Source organism: Vipera ursinii (assembly GCF_947247035.1).
Source record: "Vipera ursinii genome assembly, chromosome: 1".
In the NCBI taxonomy this organism is placed as follows: domain Eukaryota; kingdom Metazoa; phylum Chordata; class Lepidosauria; order Squamata; family Viperidae; genus Vipera; species Vipera ursinii.
Window position 1 is genome coordinate 149,355,305 of NC_139512.1, and position 17,377 is coordinate 149,372,681.

The 17,377-nt window shown below is 39.2% G+C and overlaps 2 protein-coding genes across 11 annotated transcripts in view; one reads left to right on the forward strand and one right to left on the reverse strand.

Annotated features, from left to right (window-relative positions):
* The window catches only part of TANC1 (tetratricopeptide repeat, ankyrin repeat and coiled-coil containing 1), a 184,876-nt gene extending 175,541 nt beyond the window's left edge, over positions 1 to 9,335 (forward strand). For all 3 annotated transcript variants that reach the window (XM_083350432.1, XM_083350434.1, XM_083350433.1), the window contains 3 exons: positions 4,122 to 4,268; positions 5,298 to 5,398; positions 6,770 to 9,335. In XM_083350432.1, the coding sequence (XP_083206558.1) occupies positions 4,122 to 4,268; positions 5,298 to 5,398; positions 6,770 to 8,114 (1,593 nt within the window). In that variant the 3' untranslated portion in view covers positions 8,115 to 9,335. The remainder of the gene's footprint in view (positions 1 to 4,121; positions 4,269 to 5,297; positions 5,399 to 6,769) is intronic.
* WDSUB1 (WD repeat, sterile alpha motif and U-box domain containing 1) overlaps positions 1 to 17,377 on the reverse strand; it is a 41,360-nt gene that overhangs the window by 4,615 nt on the left and 19,368 nt on the right. For 4 of the 8 annotated variants that reach the window (XM_083350468.1, XM_083350469.1, XM_083350470.1 and 1 more), the window contains 2 exons: positions 16,561 to 16,701; positions 10,517 to 10,738 (listed from right to left, as the gene is read on the reverse strand). In XM_083350468.1, coding sequence (XP_083206594.1) covers positions 10,560 to 10,738; positions 16,561 to 16,701 — 320 coding nt within the window. In that variant the 3' untranslated portion in view covers positions 10,517 to 10,559. Of the gene's footprint in view, positions 1 to 10,516; positions 10,739 to 12,321; positions 12,382 to 16,560; positions 16,702 to 17,377 lie in introns of those variants that run through there. The other 4 variants (XM_083350474.1, XM_083350472.1, XM_083350471.1 and 1 more) reach the window with 3 other exon arrangements.

Here is a 17,377-nt window from a genome sequence, read left to right on the forward strand (position 1 = left end):
GACGTCCTCAGACAAGCGCTGGCTTTTCGGCTTTGAAACGGAGATGAGCACCAGCCCCTGGAGTTGGAAACGACTAGCACGCATGTGCGGGGGAAACCTTTACCTTTACTAACCAGTACATTCAGATTCAAATGATTTGTGCCCGCAGAGTGCTACAGCTCTGGAACACTCTAAAATTGGTCATTTGGTTAGGCTGCTCTTTCCTATTACATACCCTTCAGAGGGTAGGGTTAAGGACCTTGATTTGATAAGAGGCTCAAAGGGAGGGGTGCTTGAATGCGCGGATGATTACTCAACGGAACTGCAGTTATAGAAAAGTGAACTCTCATTATTCTTTATGACTCCCTACCACACATATTGGATGGCCTGCGATAATATAGAACAGTGCACTGCCTTGTGAAAAGCTGCATGAGGCCAGTAATGCCGGATGGATTGGAGCTGGGAACATTCCTTGAGTGTCCTGCTTGGGTATCCTCTGGCAGTGGCAGCAGACATAAAAACAGCCCTTTAAATTCTGATGAGCTATGAGGTAAGCCATTTCCCACCATTAAAGGCACTGAGCTTTGAGGTCTTCGTGACCAAAAAGAAAAAAAAAAAGTGCTGAGTTTTCTGGCATGCATATAACTTTCCTTGTGTGAAATAATGTAAGGTTCACCGGTCTGCAGAGTCCAGAGTTCTCTGGTGTGACATACAGAAGTAATTAACCAAGAGCACAATTTTCATGGTCAGCAGCCCTCGGAGAAGTAGTAAGTGGCCTTAGGTCCTAGCAATTTTTGAAAGACCAAGCAGGAGTCACTTTGAGAACAAGAAGGTAAATACTTCGTGAACTAAATCCATTCAGTATCTTTTAAATTAAGGATTAAGGGGGGTAAAAAGTGATTAAGGGAGAAAGGAGTTTGTGCTTATTCTCCAAAGAGAAAGGAAGAAGCGAGAAACCAAAACAGAGAGTAGAGGGGGAAATGGACTCTGTGAGAACTGATCGTTCTGCCCTTAGAAAGATCTAGGAAAACGATGATGAGACAAGAGGACCAGAGACGCAATCTATTGTCAGATTTCTCTCCCCTCTTTGCCCTTCAATTTTATTTAGAATGTGCAGCTGTGGCAGCCAAGTTCCACGTATGGTGCACCAGCAAGGGCTTTAAAGGAGTAAAACGGGAGGCAGAATAAATGTAGATAACTACATGAGACCAGTTTGATGATGGTTAAAAAAGCCCCCTGATGTCTTAAAGCACCTGTTTTTAAATGAGGCATAGGGAACGGATAGCTGTATTTAGGGATAAGGTATGTAAGATTTTTCCTGATGGAAAGACATACATGCCTACTGAAACATTTACTATATTTCCAAAAGGCCTTAAAACCCCTGGCCAAAGAGTAATCTTTGGAATTCATCTGAGTAAACTGAAATGCTAACACTGATATAATGATAAAGCTAAGCTCTAGAAGGCAAGAGAAGAAGGGGACGACAGAGAATGAGGTGGGTGGATGGAGTCACCGAAGCAGTAGGTGTGAGCCTAAATGGACTCCAGAAGGTGGTAGAGGACAGGAAGGCCTGGAGGAACATTGTCCATGGGGTCACGATGGGTCAGACACGACTTCGCAACTAACAACAACAACAACAAAGCTCTAGAACACAGGTGTCAAACTCGCCACATCACATGATGTGTCGCGATGTATCGCAACTCTTTTTGCATTGCCGGGAATGGGGTGGGCCGGCTTTGGTATGATGAAACCGGCCCACGGGCCGACAGTTCGACACTCCTGCTGTAGAATGTTTTAGAACCATAGTTTGCACACGCCTTTGTGTGTGATGTATAAAGACAGATGCGTCATCTTTCAGATTTGAAAGGACAAATAAGTACTTACTTCACAGCTAACAGCCATCAGCAACTCCTTAAAGCAACTGCTCTCTGCAACTACAACACGATCCCAGGAAATGTTGATGTTGGTTTAAGGAGTTGCCAAGTGATGGTGCACATGCACCACTGTGCTGTGAAGCAGCCTTTCTCCTTCACATTCAAAACAATGCACAGCTCTATTTTAACCACAGTGCACAGCAAGGCTTGCGTTAAGACAAGTATCTGTATAAGACAGTGTTTTTCAACATTGCCAACTTTAAGATGCATGGACTTCAACTCTCAGAATTCCCCAGACAGCATAGGTTGGGGGAATTCTGGGAGTTGAAGTCTGCGTCTTGTAAAATTGCCAAAGTTGAAAAACACGGATGTAAGGTAAGGTAAAGGGACGCGGTGGCTCAGTGGGTTAGGACGCTGAGCTTGTTGATCAGAAGGTTGGCAGTTTGGCAGGTCGAATCCCAAGTGCCGCGTAGCAGAGTGAGCACCTTTTACTCGTCCCAGCTTCTGCCAACCTAGCAGTTTGAAAACACGTAAAAAAAGCAAGTAGAAAAATAGGGACCACTACGGCGTTCCGTGCGCCTTTGGCGTCTAGTCATGCCGGCCACATGACCACAGAGACGTCCTCGGACAAGCGCTGGCTCTTTGGCTTTGAAACAGAGATGAGCACCGGCCCCTAGAGTCAGAAACGACTACCACGCATATGCAGGAGAACCTTTACCTTTAAGGTAAGGTATTGCAACTGGGACAGCAGGGAGCGCCATTGCTTCTTCACAGACTTTCCAAACAGAAATTACCCAACCATTGCCAATTATATTTTAGATGAATGTGCACACAATTTTGAGTCCTGCTTAGGTTATATCTCAGTGCAGTGGACACTTTAAAGAGAAAATGTATTATTAAGGACATTTAAAAATGCATACCTCCATAAATGCTTTAACTCTTCAAAACATGTGACGTTGTTTACTTGGATGAAGAAACTTGAACTATCCAGATATAAGGCAGTGTTATATTAGTAATAAAAATATAGGGAATGTCTTTCTGTTCGTTAAAAAAAATCAGTATTACAGCTTAAATTGAAATTAGTCAAACTACTTTCAAGTTAAAATTAAGATAATGAGATTTAAGGAATTGCACCCGATCACTCCTATGTTCTCAATTCTTTTTAGAGAACTTTCGTTTGTGAATCTTCCTTATGGTGCTGATTAATTGCAATTTAAGTGTTTGTCTACATAGTGTGTTTATCTACATCGTTTAATAATTAACTTCATAAATGTTATCTAAACATATAGTTACTACTTTGCACTCATTCTTCTGAAATATCTCTAAATATTGGTATCTCTAAACTTGATAAAATCAATGCATAATTCAATGTAGTTCACTCATAGCTTTGTAGCCTGTGAATTATGCTATCTTGTATAGTATATAGCATAATCTTTTTCTCCTTACAAATATACATGTTAACAAAACAGCAAAATACTATAAGTGAAAAATTATTGCCTTATTATAAGCATAACTTGTTTTTGAAAGAATATTCAAAACACTGCCATGTATTTAGTTCAGGTATGAAATATAGTCGTTTCATCAACTACATTATTTGCTTCTGTACTTGATGTAAAAGATGGCTATTATTAGTTGAAATGTAGTTAGTTTCCAAAATGAAATAGTTTCATAACCTTTAAATTGATTGGTAAGATGTTACATATTTACATAGGATACTGTTTAAAAATACTTAAAAATACTTTAAACATCCCAGTTTCACTGCCCTGAGTCCTCCGGGAGAAGGGCGGTATATAAATAAAATTATTATTATTATTATTATTATTATTATTATTATTATTATTATTATTATTATTATTATTATTATTATTATTATTATCATCATCATTATTATCATTATTATTATCATTATTATTATTATTATTATTATTATTAAGCTACAGAATGCAGTTTCAGATATAATTATTTTTTTTTAAAAAAGTCCTTGTGGTCCCTATCGTATCACATAAGAGTCCCTTGCCTATACATATATAAGTCCTGAAAGTAAACATGCAAGTATTCCTCAAACGATTTGCATGAATTTCTAAGTCTGTATTAACCAATAAAAATTAATAAAATATATAAAGTACTAAATAGTACTACTGTTTTTGTCATGAAAATTGATCTTTTTTTAGTCTTTAATGATGCTCACTGGACTGCCAGTGTAAAGGCATAAAGGTGTAAACAGTTTTAGCAGTGAAATATTATCGTTCTGTGGTTTTTGATCTGCAGAAAGGGAAGATGAAGGAGGCAGCACAGCGGTATCAGTATGCCTTAAGGAAGTTTCCTCGAGAGAGTTTTGGAGAAGAAATGAAAGCTTTCAATGAACTCAGGGTTTCCTTATATCTGAACTTATCAAGATGTCGCAGAAAAACTAATGTAAGCCTCTTTTCCAACTTTTTCCCCTCGGTATAACTCGCAGAAAATAATTCTGGGTGGAACTGCCATTTTAGATAATGCCAAGTCAGCAGCTTTTTGGGATAATAGGCAATTGTCTTAAAAATTGTAATAACTTAAGGTTCATCCAAGAACATAGAGTTCTTGAGGTTCAAGGTGAGGTTCAAGGTGTTAGTTATGACGTACAAAGCCCTTCATGGCATGGGTCCGGATTACCTACGGCAACACCTGCGACCGGCGTCAACGTCCCTCCGTCCAGTGCGCTCCCACAGAGAGGGCCTCCTCAGGGTGCCGCCGATCAAAGAATGCCGATTGGTGACCCCCAGGGGGAGAGCGTTCTCTGTGGGCACGCCAGACCTTTGGAACAGCTTACCGGTTGAGCTCCGGATGGCCCCCGACCTTCGCTCCTTCCGGCGCGATCTTAAAACATTCTTTTTCGAACAAGCTGGCCTGGTCTGACGGGATGGGGTTGGGTTTTTAAAATTAGTTTTTAACTTAATATGTATTGATTTTATGGGCATGATGTTTAATTGGTTTTTAATGGTTTTTTAATTTTTGTATCTGATTTTTATTGTGTATTGCCCTGTTCACCGCCCTGAGTCCTTCGGGAGAAGGGCGGTATAGAAATCAAATTATTAAATTAATTAAATTAAATTGAAAGATTTGGCTCTTTTAGAATTGTTCAAATTGAGTGGGGGATAAGGGAGAGGGCAGTGGGCACCGTCTGAATGTGTTGTAGACACTGCAGTGTTAAGCCCTGTCTTGGGTGACTGCTCGCATATCTTTTCAGACGTCTGCTACTATGTCTGATCTTTCAGACATCAAGGCCTTTCTGAAAGCAGTTTGGGTGCGCACATATCCCAGGCACGGCAATTATCTGTGTCCCAGATACAGATGGATCACCAACGGATTCCAACTGTCAGCAGAAGTGGGGTTAGGAAGACGCCTTGAGGTTACCTGAGCAGATCCTCCTCAGTCCTTACCTTAATTTCTGCACTGTGATTTTGGCAGGATTTTGGCATGGCAGAAGAATTTGCTACCAAGGCCCTTGACCTCAAACCCACATCCTATGAAGCGTACTACGCCAGGGCCAGAGCCAAGAGGAACAGCAGGTGCTCTTTTGCAATCATATTTATTTTGGTAATATTTTTTTTAAAAAATGTGTAAGAACAACGATATGGCCTTTAATATCACATTTTGACAAAAGACCAAGAGGTTTTCTATTGGTTTCCAAGCTGTTCATAGATATTTTGTGTTAATTCTCTTACTTTTTGTTTGTTTCTGCTGGCAGAATTTCCAATCTTGGTGGGCTACCAAGATGGTCTAAACCAGGGTTGTCAAACTCAATTTCAGTGAGGGCCGCATCAGCATTGCGGTTGCCCTCAGGGGGCCGGGTGGGTGTGGCCAGTGTGGGTGTGGCCTACTGGGTGGGCGTGGCTAGAGTGTGTATGGCCTACTGGGTGGGCGTGGCCAGCTCTACATCATTCGCATCAAGGGTGCCTATGGGGGCCTGGGCAGGATTGGGACAGATCTGAGGGTCTCTGGCAGGAGGAGGGTCTCTGGGCCAGGGCCAAGGCAGTGGGGGCCGTTCCCTCACTGTTTCCAGGATGGCTTTGCGGGCCGCATGAAACCACTTTGCAGGCCGGATCCGGCCCCCGGGCCTTGTGTTTGACACGTCTGGTCTAAACAGAAAACCTCTTTATTGATACTTGCAATATTATGAGGAAAAAAATTAATTGAGATATTTTTGGAACGAGCACAAAGAATGGCTAAAATCCCTGACTTCACACGAAATTGAAAATAGGAAACTATTAGGATGTGCAATATACACGAAACAGCCCTACCTTTATTACTCCAATCAGGCTTCTTGCCTTTTTAACTTGTGTGGCTGTAGCCAACATTCTAGAATTTTTATTACTATTTTCATAAAACTCCTTATTTAAATAAATTAGATTTCTTTGAACCTGTTCTAACTCAGTATTTTGCAACTCTTTTCTTTTAGCTGATAATTCTAACATAATCCTATTCTCTCTACTTTCTGTATATTTACTCTCTAGTTCTTTAATTTCCTCCTCCAACCTTTTTATATGTTTCTCTTTTTGTTTTTTTACCTTATAAGAATTAGCTTTTTTGAGTAAGGAACCACATTTTACAAACTGAATTGAGACCAACATAACAGATGCATTTTATATAAGTTAAAGGTAATAACAGAAAATCGTGTTAATTAAAACATTAGTATTATTCCACATTTAATTTAATAGGGTTAGGGTTTCTATTGTTCTTTGTCAATAATTTTTGAAAGAGTTTTGAGGTCTATTGTTCGTGTAATTGGGAGGCGAGGAGCTTATCATGCTACTCTTGAAAGGGATTTACAAGTGGGTTATAAAAAAGATAGGGAACTGCCAAAATAAATATACTGCGGCTTGTGGTTGTGGAAAACGGAATGCGCCAAGTTTACTGTTTTTGGATTTCCTCTCTTTCAGGCAATTTCAGGCAGCCCTCACCGATCTGTGGGAAGCCATAAAGTTGTGCCCTGGAAACCAAGAAATCAAGAGACTGCTAACTCGAGTCGAAGAGGAGTGCAAACAGCTCCAGAGAACACAACAACAAAAGCAGCAGTGTTTTCAGGCAATGCAGCAGAGCAATGACTCCGACTACGAGGGTGAAGTACTTGTGCAGGATCACTTCAGCCTGGAAGAAATAAAAGAGGAGGAACTTTTGTGTGAGCAGGAACCTGGTCCAGCTAGGCCAAGATTGCCACTTTTCCAGGCTTCTTTATCTTGCAGCAGAAACCTTCAGGAAGGTACTCAGCAGAAATTCAGGCCTGCCTCTCCTCCAAACAGAGCCAGCAGTGCATATATGCGAGAGCCTGGCTTGTCTGTGCAGCCCACGAAACAAGCTCAGATAGTAAAAACCAGTCACCATCTGAATTCTGTCCAGGCTGCAGCAAGACCTAGTTCTAGTCAGTCTGGCACAAAGATTCAACATCTCCAGTACCTTCCTCCCAGCCCTGTGACTTCCAGACACCTTATGACTCCAAACAATAAAGCACAGCATTTAGATGGGGCACACACAGTATCGGCAGGCAGTAGCTCTGCACTTTTCAACGAAAGATTAGCAGCTTGCCAGCTTCCCTACTTGCAGCATAGTGACAAAGGACCTTCTTTCATGAGTAAGTCCAAAACACACGAGAAGCTGAGCGTGCATCCTCCCCCGTCATTAAGTCAAGGAACCGGTGAATTGAGGCAGCAAAGCAGTGCCAGTTCGCTTTCGGTCAACATGGTACCTTCCAGCTCAACGAGCAGCTTTTCTGAGAGCATGGCAGGACAAAATCTCGAGACTCGACTCAAGGAGAACAAAGCAGGGCTTGGTCAGAGTGGGTCAGTCGAACACCGGTCCCGCAATATTCCATTCATGGGGATCATGGATAAAACTGTACGCTTCCAACAGCAGCAGATGAACCCACTGAATCGCAGTTGGCACAGCCAAGCTACAGAAGGGGTCCTGAAGAGTTCTGGGACAACTTTGTCTGCAAGCTGTGAGTTTTCTTCCAAACCACCAAGCCACTCTGCGAGTCAGGGTTCGTCTTTCTTTTCTTCCCCCCTAATAATAGGAGACAATCTCCAAAATGGAACTCAGTCAAAAGAACTGGAGGAACTAAAGCACCAAGCATCTGCCAGCCCTCAAGATAACAGGATAGGTAAGCCAGTGGCTCATTTATATCAGGAAGCTCTCTCCAAACAGCATTCTCAGCTAAGCAAAGACATTCATTCAAGTCATATCACTTCTACAAAACCAAAGCGATCTTTTGTAGAATCTAACGTATGATTCACTGTTCCTTCTGCAAATTAATAACAGGGATGAACCGTGGCTTTTGGTTGTAAAACTTACTGCAATAGTGGCGTTTAGGTTACTGCTATTAATCGTATTTTAGGGAGCGTATCACAAAAATGTGATCTTATATCTGCAATATGAACATTAACCTAGCTATCCTGTCGTTTTAATTGAAATATGTTCTTAAGGTGTTTGTTAACACAGTTGAAAAGTTCCATCATTTATGCCAAACCTTGCAAGTCTGGATTTACGCAGCCTGCAGCAGTATAGCAAACTAATCTTTCTTAAAAATTTTCTTTTAAAAGTCTGCAGTTCTGAAGCTGCAGTGGTATATACACTCACTGGGGACTAGGTCTCGATGAACATAAGTACAGTTTACTTCTCAGACTATAGGATTGTGTTGTAAAACTCACTTTGTTTGGTCATGTATATTGTTTATTGTTTAAATTGGATTAATTGCTTCCAGAGGATGGAATCCACAGAAACTTTACTTTTGTCAATGAATATTTTCTTAGAAGAAGATTGACTGTTATTCTCCCACTTTTATAAATATGGCAGATATAACTTATATCATCTCTACAAATATTTCAGCAGCGATATTTTTTTCCATGCAATCGAGGCTGTCTATCATTAATGCAAGGGAAGAAGTAAAATTCTGCATGCATTTTATTCAACATCTTTGTTATTGCACTGAGTCATATGACAAGTTAACAACATACAATCAGCACTTTACATAGTTTATCTAAACATCTTTTGAGGTGTTATATCAGAAAAACAAAGAGAAATACAGGTCATAGAGTATTTTTATAGAACACCTAATATCTATCCGAGGGAAAAGCTTACATAAAGGCCATTGATACTTTCCTCAATTTGCAGTAGGAAATATCTTATTTAAATTACAAATTGTTCTTGAAGAGGCACATTTGTAAGGATGTTCCTGTAAGTCAACAAAGGCTGGTTGTATAAGCTGGAAAATTCTGTAGCCCCTTTAACAAATTATTCCCATATGTACAGAATGTATGTTACATTATAACAACTTCACACATTTTTTTTAAAAAAAGCATTAAAAAGTCTGTTTTGGAATGACTTAATCTATTCTGTAGCTTATTTATTGTTTATCTTGATATTTGTACAATCTTATTCTCTTGTTCTGTAGATCTATTTTTTGCACAGCTACTGTATTTTTCTCTTATTAAATAAAAGATTATTAATATAGTTTCTGGTGTAGTTTTACAGCACAACACTGAGCGATCATCACTAACGCAAGTTTGATTAAGATCCATTTCAAATGTTAAAATATATGAACAATCTGCATGGATTACTTCTCTCTTCCAAAAATTGTTGGAACACAGGTGAGTGTTTAATATTTGTAGATCAGCTCAACAGCTGATCTCCAATGAGTTGGTAACTATTCCATGCCAAACTTTTGGTTGAATTGTCAACCTTATACCTAGGCTGCACTTCTGGAAAGGCACTGAAATAGGAGTGTACTGCAGTTCTAGAAAGTTATAATTGATCATGAGATGCCCTTTTAGTTAAACTGTGCATAGTTTGAGTTTTTCATTTCATTCTTGATCATAGTCCTCTGAAGACTGTTTGTAATAGCGAATAAAAAGAACATGGTTTCAGGGCTGGTAGTAAGAAGTGGTAATTCTGCTGTTAACATTAGGTCATGCAAAATCTTACTGCACAGGTTCATGGCCACTTGATAAATGTCCTAGGAAATCTCAGAACTGGAAAGCTAACTTCAGGTTCTTGCCCCTTGTGCTAGCTCTTTTCTGAGCTCAACAAAACATGACACCACACCCATCTCACAAAGTTATTGGGAAGAAGGCGAGGCGGGAAAATATTTTGATCTCAAAGGTCTAAGCACCTGTTGTTCTCTGTCAGGGCCACGGTGTTCCTCCATTCTTTGGAATAAAGAGGAACATAAATATGTACATTTAGAGATCCAGGACAAAGACAAAAAACTATGTACCTCTCTGGCCTCAATTCCGTAATTCTGGTCTACTATGGGCTGGGCCCGGGAATTTTGGGAAGCTCTAATATCCAAATAAGCTACCATAGGAAAAGGCACATAATTACTTTGTTGGTTGCTAAACTTTACAGAGCATAATTTATTACAAGCTATATATTTTCTTGAAATTAATAAAACATATATTCTATCCCATGCATACGTAATCAAAACCAAGTCCTACTGTCGTCTATGGAATCCATGTTAATATAAATATCACTTCAGCCAGAATTTCATTCAGTAACAGACACTTAAATCATTTGCAATACCCAATAGCTGACATTCGTCAAGGATCAAGGTACTTGAGCTAATGTCATCAATTACCCCCATGGTAACAAAAGTGTACTGTGCCCATAGGCAGCAGCTGAAATGTTTTACATACCTTTAGATTTGTTTCCTCTAATTTTGAAAAAAAATGACAGTCTTTAAGGTGCTTGTTTTTCATTATATTTTGACTGAGTTTCCAACCAGCGATTAATTGCCATTTTTAGGGTTCGGTTTGGGGTAAGTACAAGTCTCTGAAGAGGGAGATTTGTCATAGGACTAGAACGCCGTTTTTTAATTATCCAATTTTCCATTGCTTCCTTCTCATAGGAATAGCCATCTAAAGAAAGAAACAAGCATTCCTGAAAACAGTCGTGCTCTGCAAATCATTTCATACCTTAGAGCAAGCTACCTCTAGTCTATTCAGATAGGAAATGGACCAACTTCGTATCAATAGATACAAATGCACAACATCTGTTATCCAGAAGAAATCAGTATGAACTTAGCAACTGCATCCTTTGACTCTTAACTCAGTAAGAATCTACTAACGTACAGATGTAAAAGATTAATACAATGTAGAAAATTTCATTAAAATAACATTTTAATGTTACACAAAATCTTTCAGCACCACTGCTTGAAGTGACAAAAGCGTCATGTCTTTTACATCTTTTACAGCCACACTGAAGGCTCCTGCTGCTTTGGCGGCAGTTCAGACTGGAAGTGCTGTCTGCTAGTCATTCATATTCAGACGCTCTGGGGCGGCTCCTGAAGCAGCCATGCAGAGCTTTTGAAAGGCTCCAGCATGGCGAACTGATCCAAATAGGTTTGCACAGCCATAATACATCCATCCATACCAAGCTGGGGTCGGGTACTCTGGCTCTATATGTGGAGGGCCACTGTTGCAGAGAACTGTGCTACGTGAAGAGGCCTTTCTTGGCAATTTAAATTTGCAGAATCTGGACTGAACGAGGATTATCTTCACATACTGAATTTTTTTCACCTACAGTATGTAAACGGGAAGCATAGGTCTTTTCCTGCTGCCCTCAAAACTAATCCTGTGTATTATACTTACGGATGACAGCCTCATTAAAGACTACAATTTTTATGTACGTAGGCAAACCCTTTGCTCCAAAATAAAAAAAAAATACAGGTTCGACAAAAATTGAGATCGTGCTGATTTGACAAAGACCCATTCTCAATAATGCCAAATTATTGAGGATATAAACTTAGGGAATAATGAAGGAACTTGCAAATAAAATATTTTCCTTGTATTTTAAACATTACTCAGTTTTACATAGCTGCAACCACTCGTGGGGCAGAACGTAGGTTTTACAAATAGAAAAAGCCCAATTTCTCTTTGTTTAAGGCTTTAGAACGTTTCTGCCCACTACTGGGCCGCAGCCCGTTGAAAACTGAGCTGCGCCAGTGGCAGGTGAGCACACGTGCACCAGCAGCTCTGCTCGCATGAGCAGAAGACCCTGGCCCTCGCAGATCCACCTGGGTGAGCAGCAGGCTGTTGCAGCCCCACTTGCATAAATGACAGGCACAAGCATTCATAGCCCGACTTATGTGAGTGGCGGGTGCTGGTGGTCACAGCCCCATTCATGCAAAAATGTCCCCTTTCCCCCCTTGCGCGCAGGGCCATCAACCCAGAAAGGTTGGGGAAACCTGCTTTAGAAAGCCACTGCATAAACTTTAGAAAGCTAGCCTACATAATTAAAGAATCAAATAATTTGTATAAAGCAATCATGACCAACTGAACTAGCATTTATAATTTTGTTCAGATAATGTTTTAAAGTGCACATACTATACTGGTAATTTTTATGTTTTGTATTTTTTTTATGATTACTGTTCTTTTTAAGCACTATTACCTTAGAAAGCTTGTCTTTATAATGTGACTTTTTCTAGAAGCAGCAAAAAAGGCAGTGATGACTTGAATATTTGTGCACAACTCTTCAAGTTAGATAGAAATAAACTGAATCTCTCTCTCTCTCTGTGTGTGTGTGTGTGTGTGTGTAAGACAGAAAGAGAGACTGAGAAAGTAATAGGAAGTTACAGTATATAAATAATATGTATAATAGTAATAGCAATATCTATCTCACTGTTTTAAGATAGTGTAAGAATTAAAATACTGTATTCCAATCAAATATGTCTGAACCTCATACCGTATAGTCATTCATCAGACAATATGAATATTTTCTCATGTGTAAGTAACTGATTTCCATGAAATTAAAATGACAGAATAAAAAAGTATCACTAAACATTTTCTACTGATGAATAAACACATCTCACTCTCCCAGTTTGCTAAAAATAAGCTAGAATTCGCAGTCTGTTACTTTAATCCTGAGATTAAAATTAATTTCCAAAAACTCATCTCAAAGCTGTCAAAGGAATAATCAAAACTGCTACACAGAGTCCCTTGAGTCCTAAGCTTTTCATGTATAAAACAGAAGCACAAAATTGTGACGTGACTAGGAGATAAATGCAGTTACCAGGCCTGATTCACTTCTGCTATGAAAAAGAAATAACATATAAATGTACTGCCAATTTTTGCAGAGGCCATTGCCTACTAACTTAAGTCACATAGACTTTCCAAAGAATTTGGAAATTTGTAATCTACTTTCCCTCACCTCCCTTTTGAAATAAGAATGAAATAATTTAGTGTATGCAACGTTCACATATAGTTTTTCTTAATGCAGGCACCAAGAACGTGGGCTTTCAGATGTGGGGGGGGGGGTCTCCATTTCCATCATGCTTAGTTACTATAGCTATTTTTCAGGGAAGATTTATAATTTCATATTGCTACCCATCCAATAAACAGGATTTGCAGCAGCTAACAATTAAAAACAGAGTAAAATCAATGACCAAAATTATAAATAGCATCAAATAGCAGCAGAGGACTTTAAAACACCCCACAACTGATACAATCAGGAACTGGGCTCACCCTATATTATCAGGACTCCTGGCTTCATAGCAAAACCAGATCATTAAGGCCCTGTGAAAAGCCAAAGGTTCAGGGTGAGTTTGATCTCTGGGAGATGATATTCCAGAGTGGGCACAATAACATCTTTCTAATCCCACCAGCAGGCCCGCCACCTGCTGAATATAATAGGGTGGGCAGATACCAATATGGAGGTTCACAGCTTCCTAATTCCTACTTCAGCAGAAATAACTTCCCAACCCAACCCTCTAGTATAAACAGTGCATTCCTGGCAGGTAATCACAGAAGATTCCTCATTTTTCTGTCAGATCTCAGTTTGCCTTGTTTTTCCTCTGCTAAATTCCTTGATCACTGTTGCTGGCTTGCTGGCTCACTCTAGCCAGCACGGGTTTATTAAAAACAGATCATGCCAAACCAAGCTTATTTCATTCTTTGATAAAGTGACCACATTAGTAGACCAGTGAAACACCGTGGACATAGTATCCTTAGATTTCAGTAAGGCATTCGACAAAGTAGACCACAATCTACTGCTTGGTAAGCTAGAAAAAGGTGGAATAGACAACATCACCACCAGATGGATTTGTAGTTGGCTGACAAACCATACTCAGCGAGTAATCCTCAATAGTACTACATCCACATGGAGAGAAGTAAGCAGTGGGGTACCACAAGGCTCCATCTTAAGCCCAGTACTCTTCAATATCTTCATCAATGACTTAGATGAGGAAACAGAAGGGGAACTCATCAAATTTGCAGATGACACTAAACTGGCAGGAATAGCCAGCACCCCAGAAGATAAGCTCAAAACCCAAAAAGATGTTGGCAAACTTGAACAATGGGCCCTATCCAACAAAATAAGTTTTAATGTGGAGAAAAGCAAAGTTTTACATTTAGGCAGGAAAAATCAAAGATATAAGTACAGATTAGGTGAGACCTGGTTCAAAAACAGTAACTGTGGGAGGGACCTTGGAGTCCTAGTGGATGATCACTTGACTATGAGCCAGTAATGTGCAGCAGCAGCCATAAAAGCTAATACAATCCTGGGTTGCATAAACAAAGGCATAGAATCAAGATCACGCAAAGTATTACTACTGCTTTATAAAACCCTAGTGAGACCACACCTGGAATATTGCAACCAATTTTGGTCACCATACTACAAAAAAGATGTAGAGACCTTGGAAAAATTTCAGAGAAGAGTAACTAAGATGATCCAAGGCCTGGAGACTAAAACATATTAAGAACGGCTGCAGGACTTAGGTTTGGCTAGTCTAAAGAAAAAAAGAAATAGGGGTGACATGATAGCAGTATTCCAGTATTTGAGATGCTGCCACAAAGAAGAGGGGGTCAAATTATTCTCCAAAGCACCAGAGGGCAGGACAAGAAACAATAGTTGGAAACTGATCAAAGAGAGAAGCAACCTGGAATTAAGGAGAAAGTTCCTAACAGTGAGGACAATTAACCAGTGGAAAAGCCTGGCCGGTACCCTGGCCGGTACCTCTTTACTCTCCTACCATCGGGTAGGAGATACAGGAGTATAGCCAGCCGAACCAACAGGCTGAAGAACAGCTTTTATCTGTGGGCTGTCAGGCTCTTGAATGGGAAATAATTTTATAATTTTATGTATGATTGACTTGCAAGGCCGGTGTGTTGTGCAATTAGCTCACATGGTGTAAAAAGATGGTGGGTTTGTTGTACTGTGAGTTGTGGAGTGGGGGGACACGAAGGGAGGCTCAGCCAATCTCAAGTTATACATGGTTGTACTTTGACAATAAAGGTCTATTCTATTCTTCTATTCTATTCTATTCTATTCTATTCTATTCTATTCTATTCTATTCTATTCTATTCTATTCTATTCTATTCTATTCTATTCCATTTTCTATTCTGTTCTGTTCTGTTCCGTTCCGTTCCATTCCATTCTATTCTTATTATTCTATCCTTATTACCTGATGTCTTCCTAACATAGGAATGATGCATGAGGGGGAGCTGCTTACTGACAAATGCAGTTCTAGCCACTAGCAGTCATTTGATTACTGAGTCAGCTACATCTGTAAGTTCAGACTACGTGCTCAGCAAACAAGCAAACCTACCCCAGGGCCAAGAATCCACACCATTCCTTCCACAAAATCAGTCAATCTCCTCCCATTATTCAAACCTATTAGTGTTCAATTGGCAATCATATCTCCATAGATTATATGCAATATTGTTAAGTCTGAAGTGCATGTATATTCTAAGATTATTATTCTTATTGGTTTTTATTGTTTTAAAATGTTTCAATATTTTGATTGTAATATGTTTTTAATTGTAAGCCACCCAGAGACACTGACTGAGACAGATGGAGAAAGAAAAAAAAGAAAGAAAAGAAGAAAAAAGAAGGAAGGAAGGATTTAATTTTAAATGAAGCAGTAAAATGCATCTAAATTCCCTCGAAATAGTTGGTTTGGGGCTTGAGGACACACTCAGATGTGAAAAATAAGTGCCCTGGCTTTTTAAATAACTCTTTAAAAATGATTATAAATTTGAGAACCAAGCAAGAGTTGTACATGCCAGATTGAAAGGGCCAACATTCAAGGGGAACCTTCGGCTGTCCTTGCCATGAACTGTGGCATTACCTCCACTGCAAGCTTGCAGAAAAACTCTTAAAACCAGGAAAGTCTCTGAGGGTCAGAATTACGCTGGCCTGATGAGGGATTAAAAGGCACTGGGATCAATTTAAGAGCATTAAACCCATCCCTGAGCTTTCAAAACAGGCAATTTAAAATAATTCAACATTTTTAAAGAACAAACAATATTTTTAAAACCAAGAAGTATATGAATAATCAGGTATGAGAAAAGCTCCAGCTTCTGGCTTCACACAATTTTGCTTCAGATTTAATGAAATATTCTATATCTCTTTCATGCATCTTGGAAATGACAAATGTGAACATTATGCAGTATTGGGCAGCCAGTTATACACATATCAAATGTGAACATAGAAAAGCCACCTACTCCATCATATATAATATAGTATTGCAAACTGTCTAATAGATTTTCACTATATCATGATTATACTATGGTTCATTTCTATTGGTTTCTGGGAATGTAATCAACATGGTGACAATTAAAACTAAAAATGTTTTCCTTTGATAGAAAAAGAATATACATAGCTTGTTTTATAAAAATATATTCTTCATTACTAAATCTCTACCAAATGATAAATACAGCTAAGCCATCTTCAGTACGCTTACCTGCGGCAATCACTGGCTCTTTCATAAGTTCTTTGGTTATGGGGCACAGGAACTCATCAGGAATATCTAGAGAAGCAGATTTCATCTCATTCCTGAGCTCCTCAATGTTACGCAAAACTTTACTGCGAAGACCTAGAGATTCTGGAAAAGTTATATTAGACTTCTTAGTGACTAGATCTAACTGGAAAATAATACAAGGCAATATACAGTTAATTATGTTAAATGATTCTCTTTTTTTATGTAATTCTCCTAAATATTAAAAGCTAAAATTATGTCTCTCTTAAATTTGGAGAGAGAACACTTCAAACGACGGTCTTATGCAGGGGTAGGCAACCTTGGCTCTTTTATGACTCGTGGACTTCAATTCAGGAATTCTGGCTCAGGAATTCTGGGAGTTGAAGTCCACGAGTCATAAAAGAGCCAAGGTTGCCTACCCCTGGTTATGTAAAGCTACCTGTAATAGGGACAGTATAAAATAAAAACATTACATTCACTTTTGCCTACTTATGTTTAGCTCAAGTGACAAAAAGACATTATAAACAGAAAAAAATTATAGCCAAGAAAATAAGCATGACATGGCCAAACAATATCTCTAAATGGCCATGTTTTGTTATGCTGTTTGTAAAACTAGACACACTATGATTGCATCCGTAATCCTGTAGTAAATTATATTGTTTTATTTTGTTTCATTTGCTGCTCACTTGTTTAATTCTAGTCAGTGACTGTAATAAATATCACAAGTACTGCATCATCTCTATCTGAAGAAACAAAAGAGCTTTGTAATCTGCCTTGGACTCAATTTTTTAAAAAGACAATG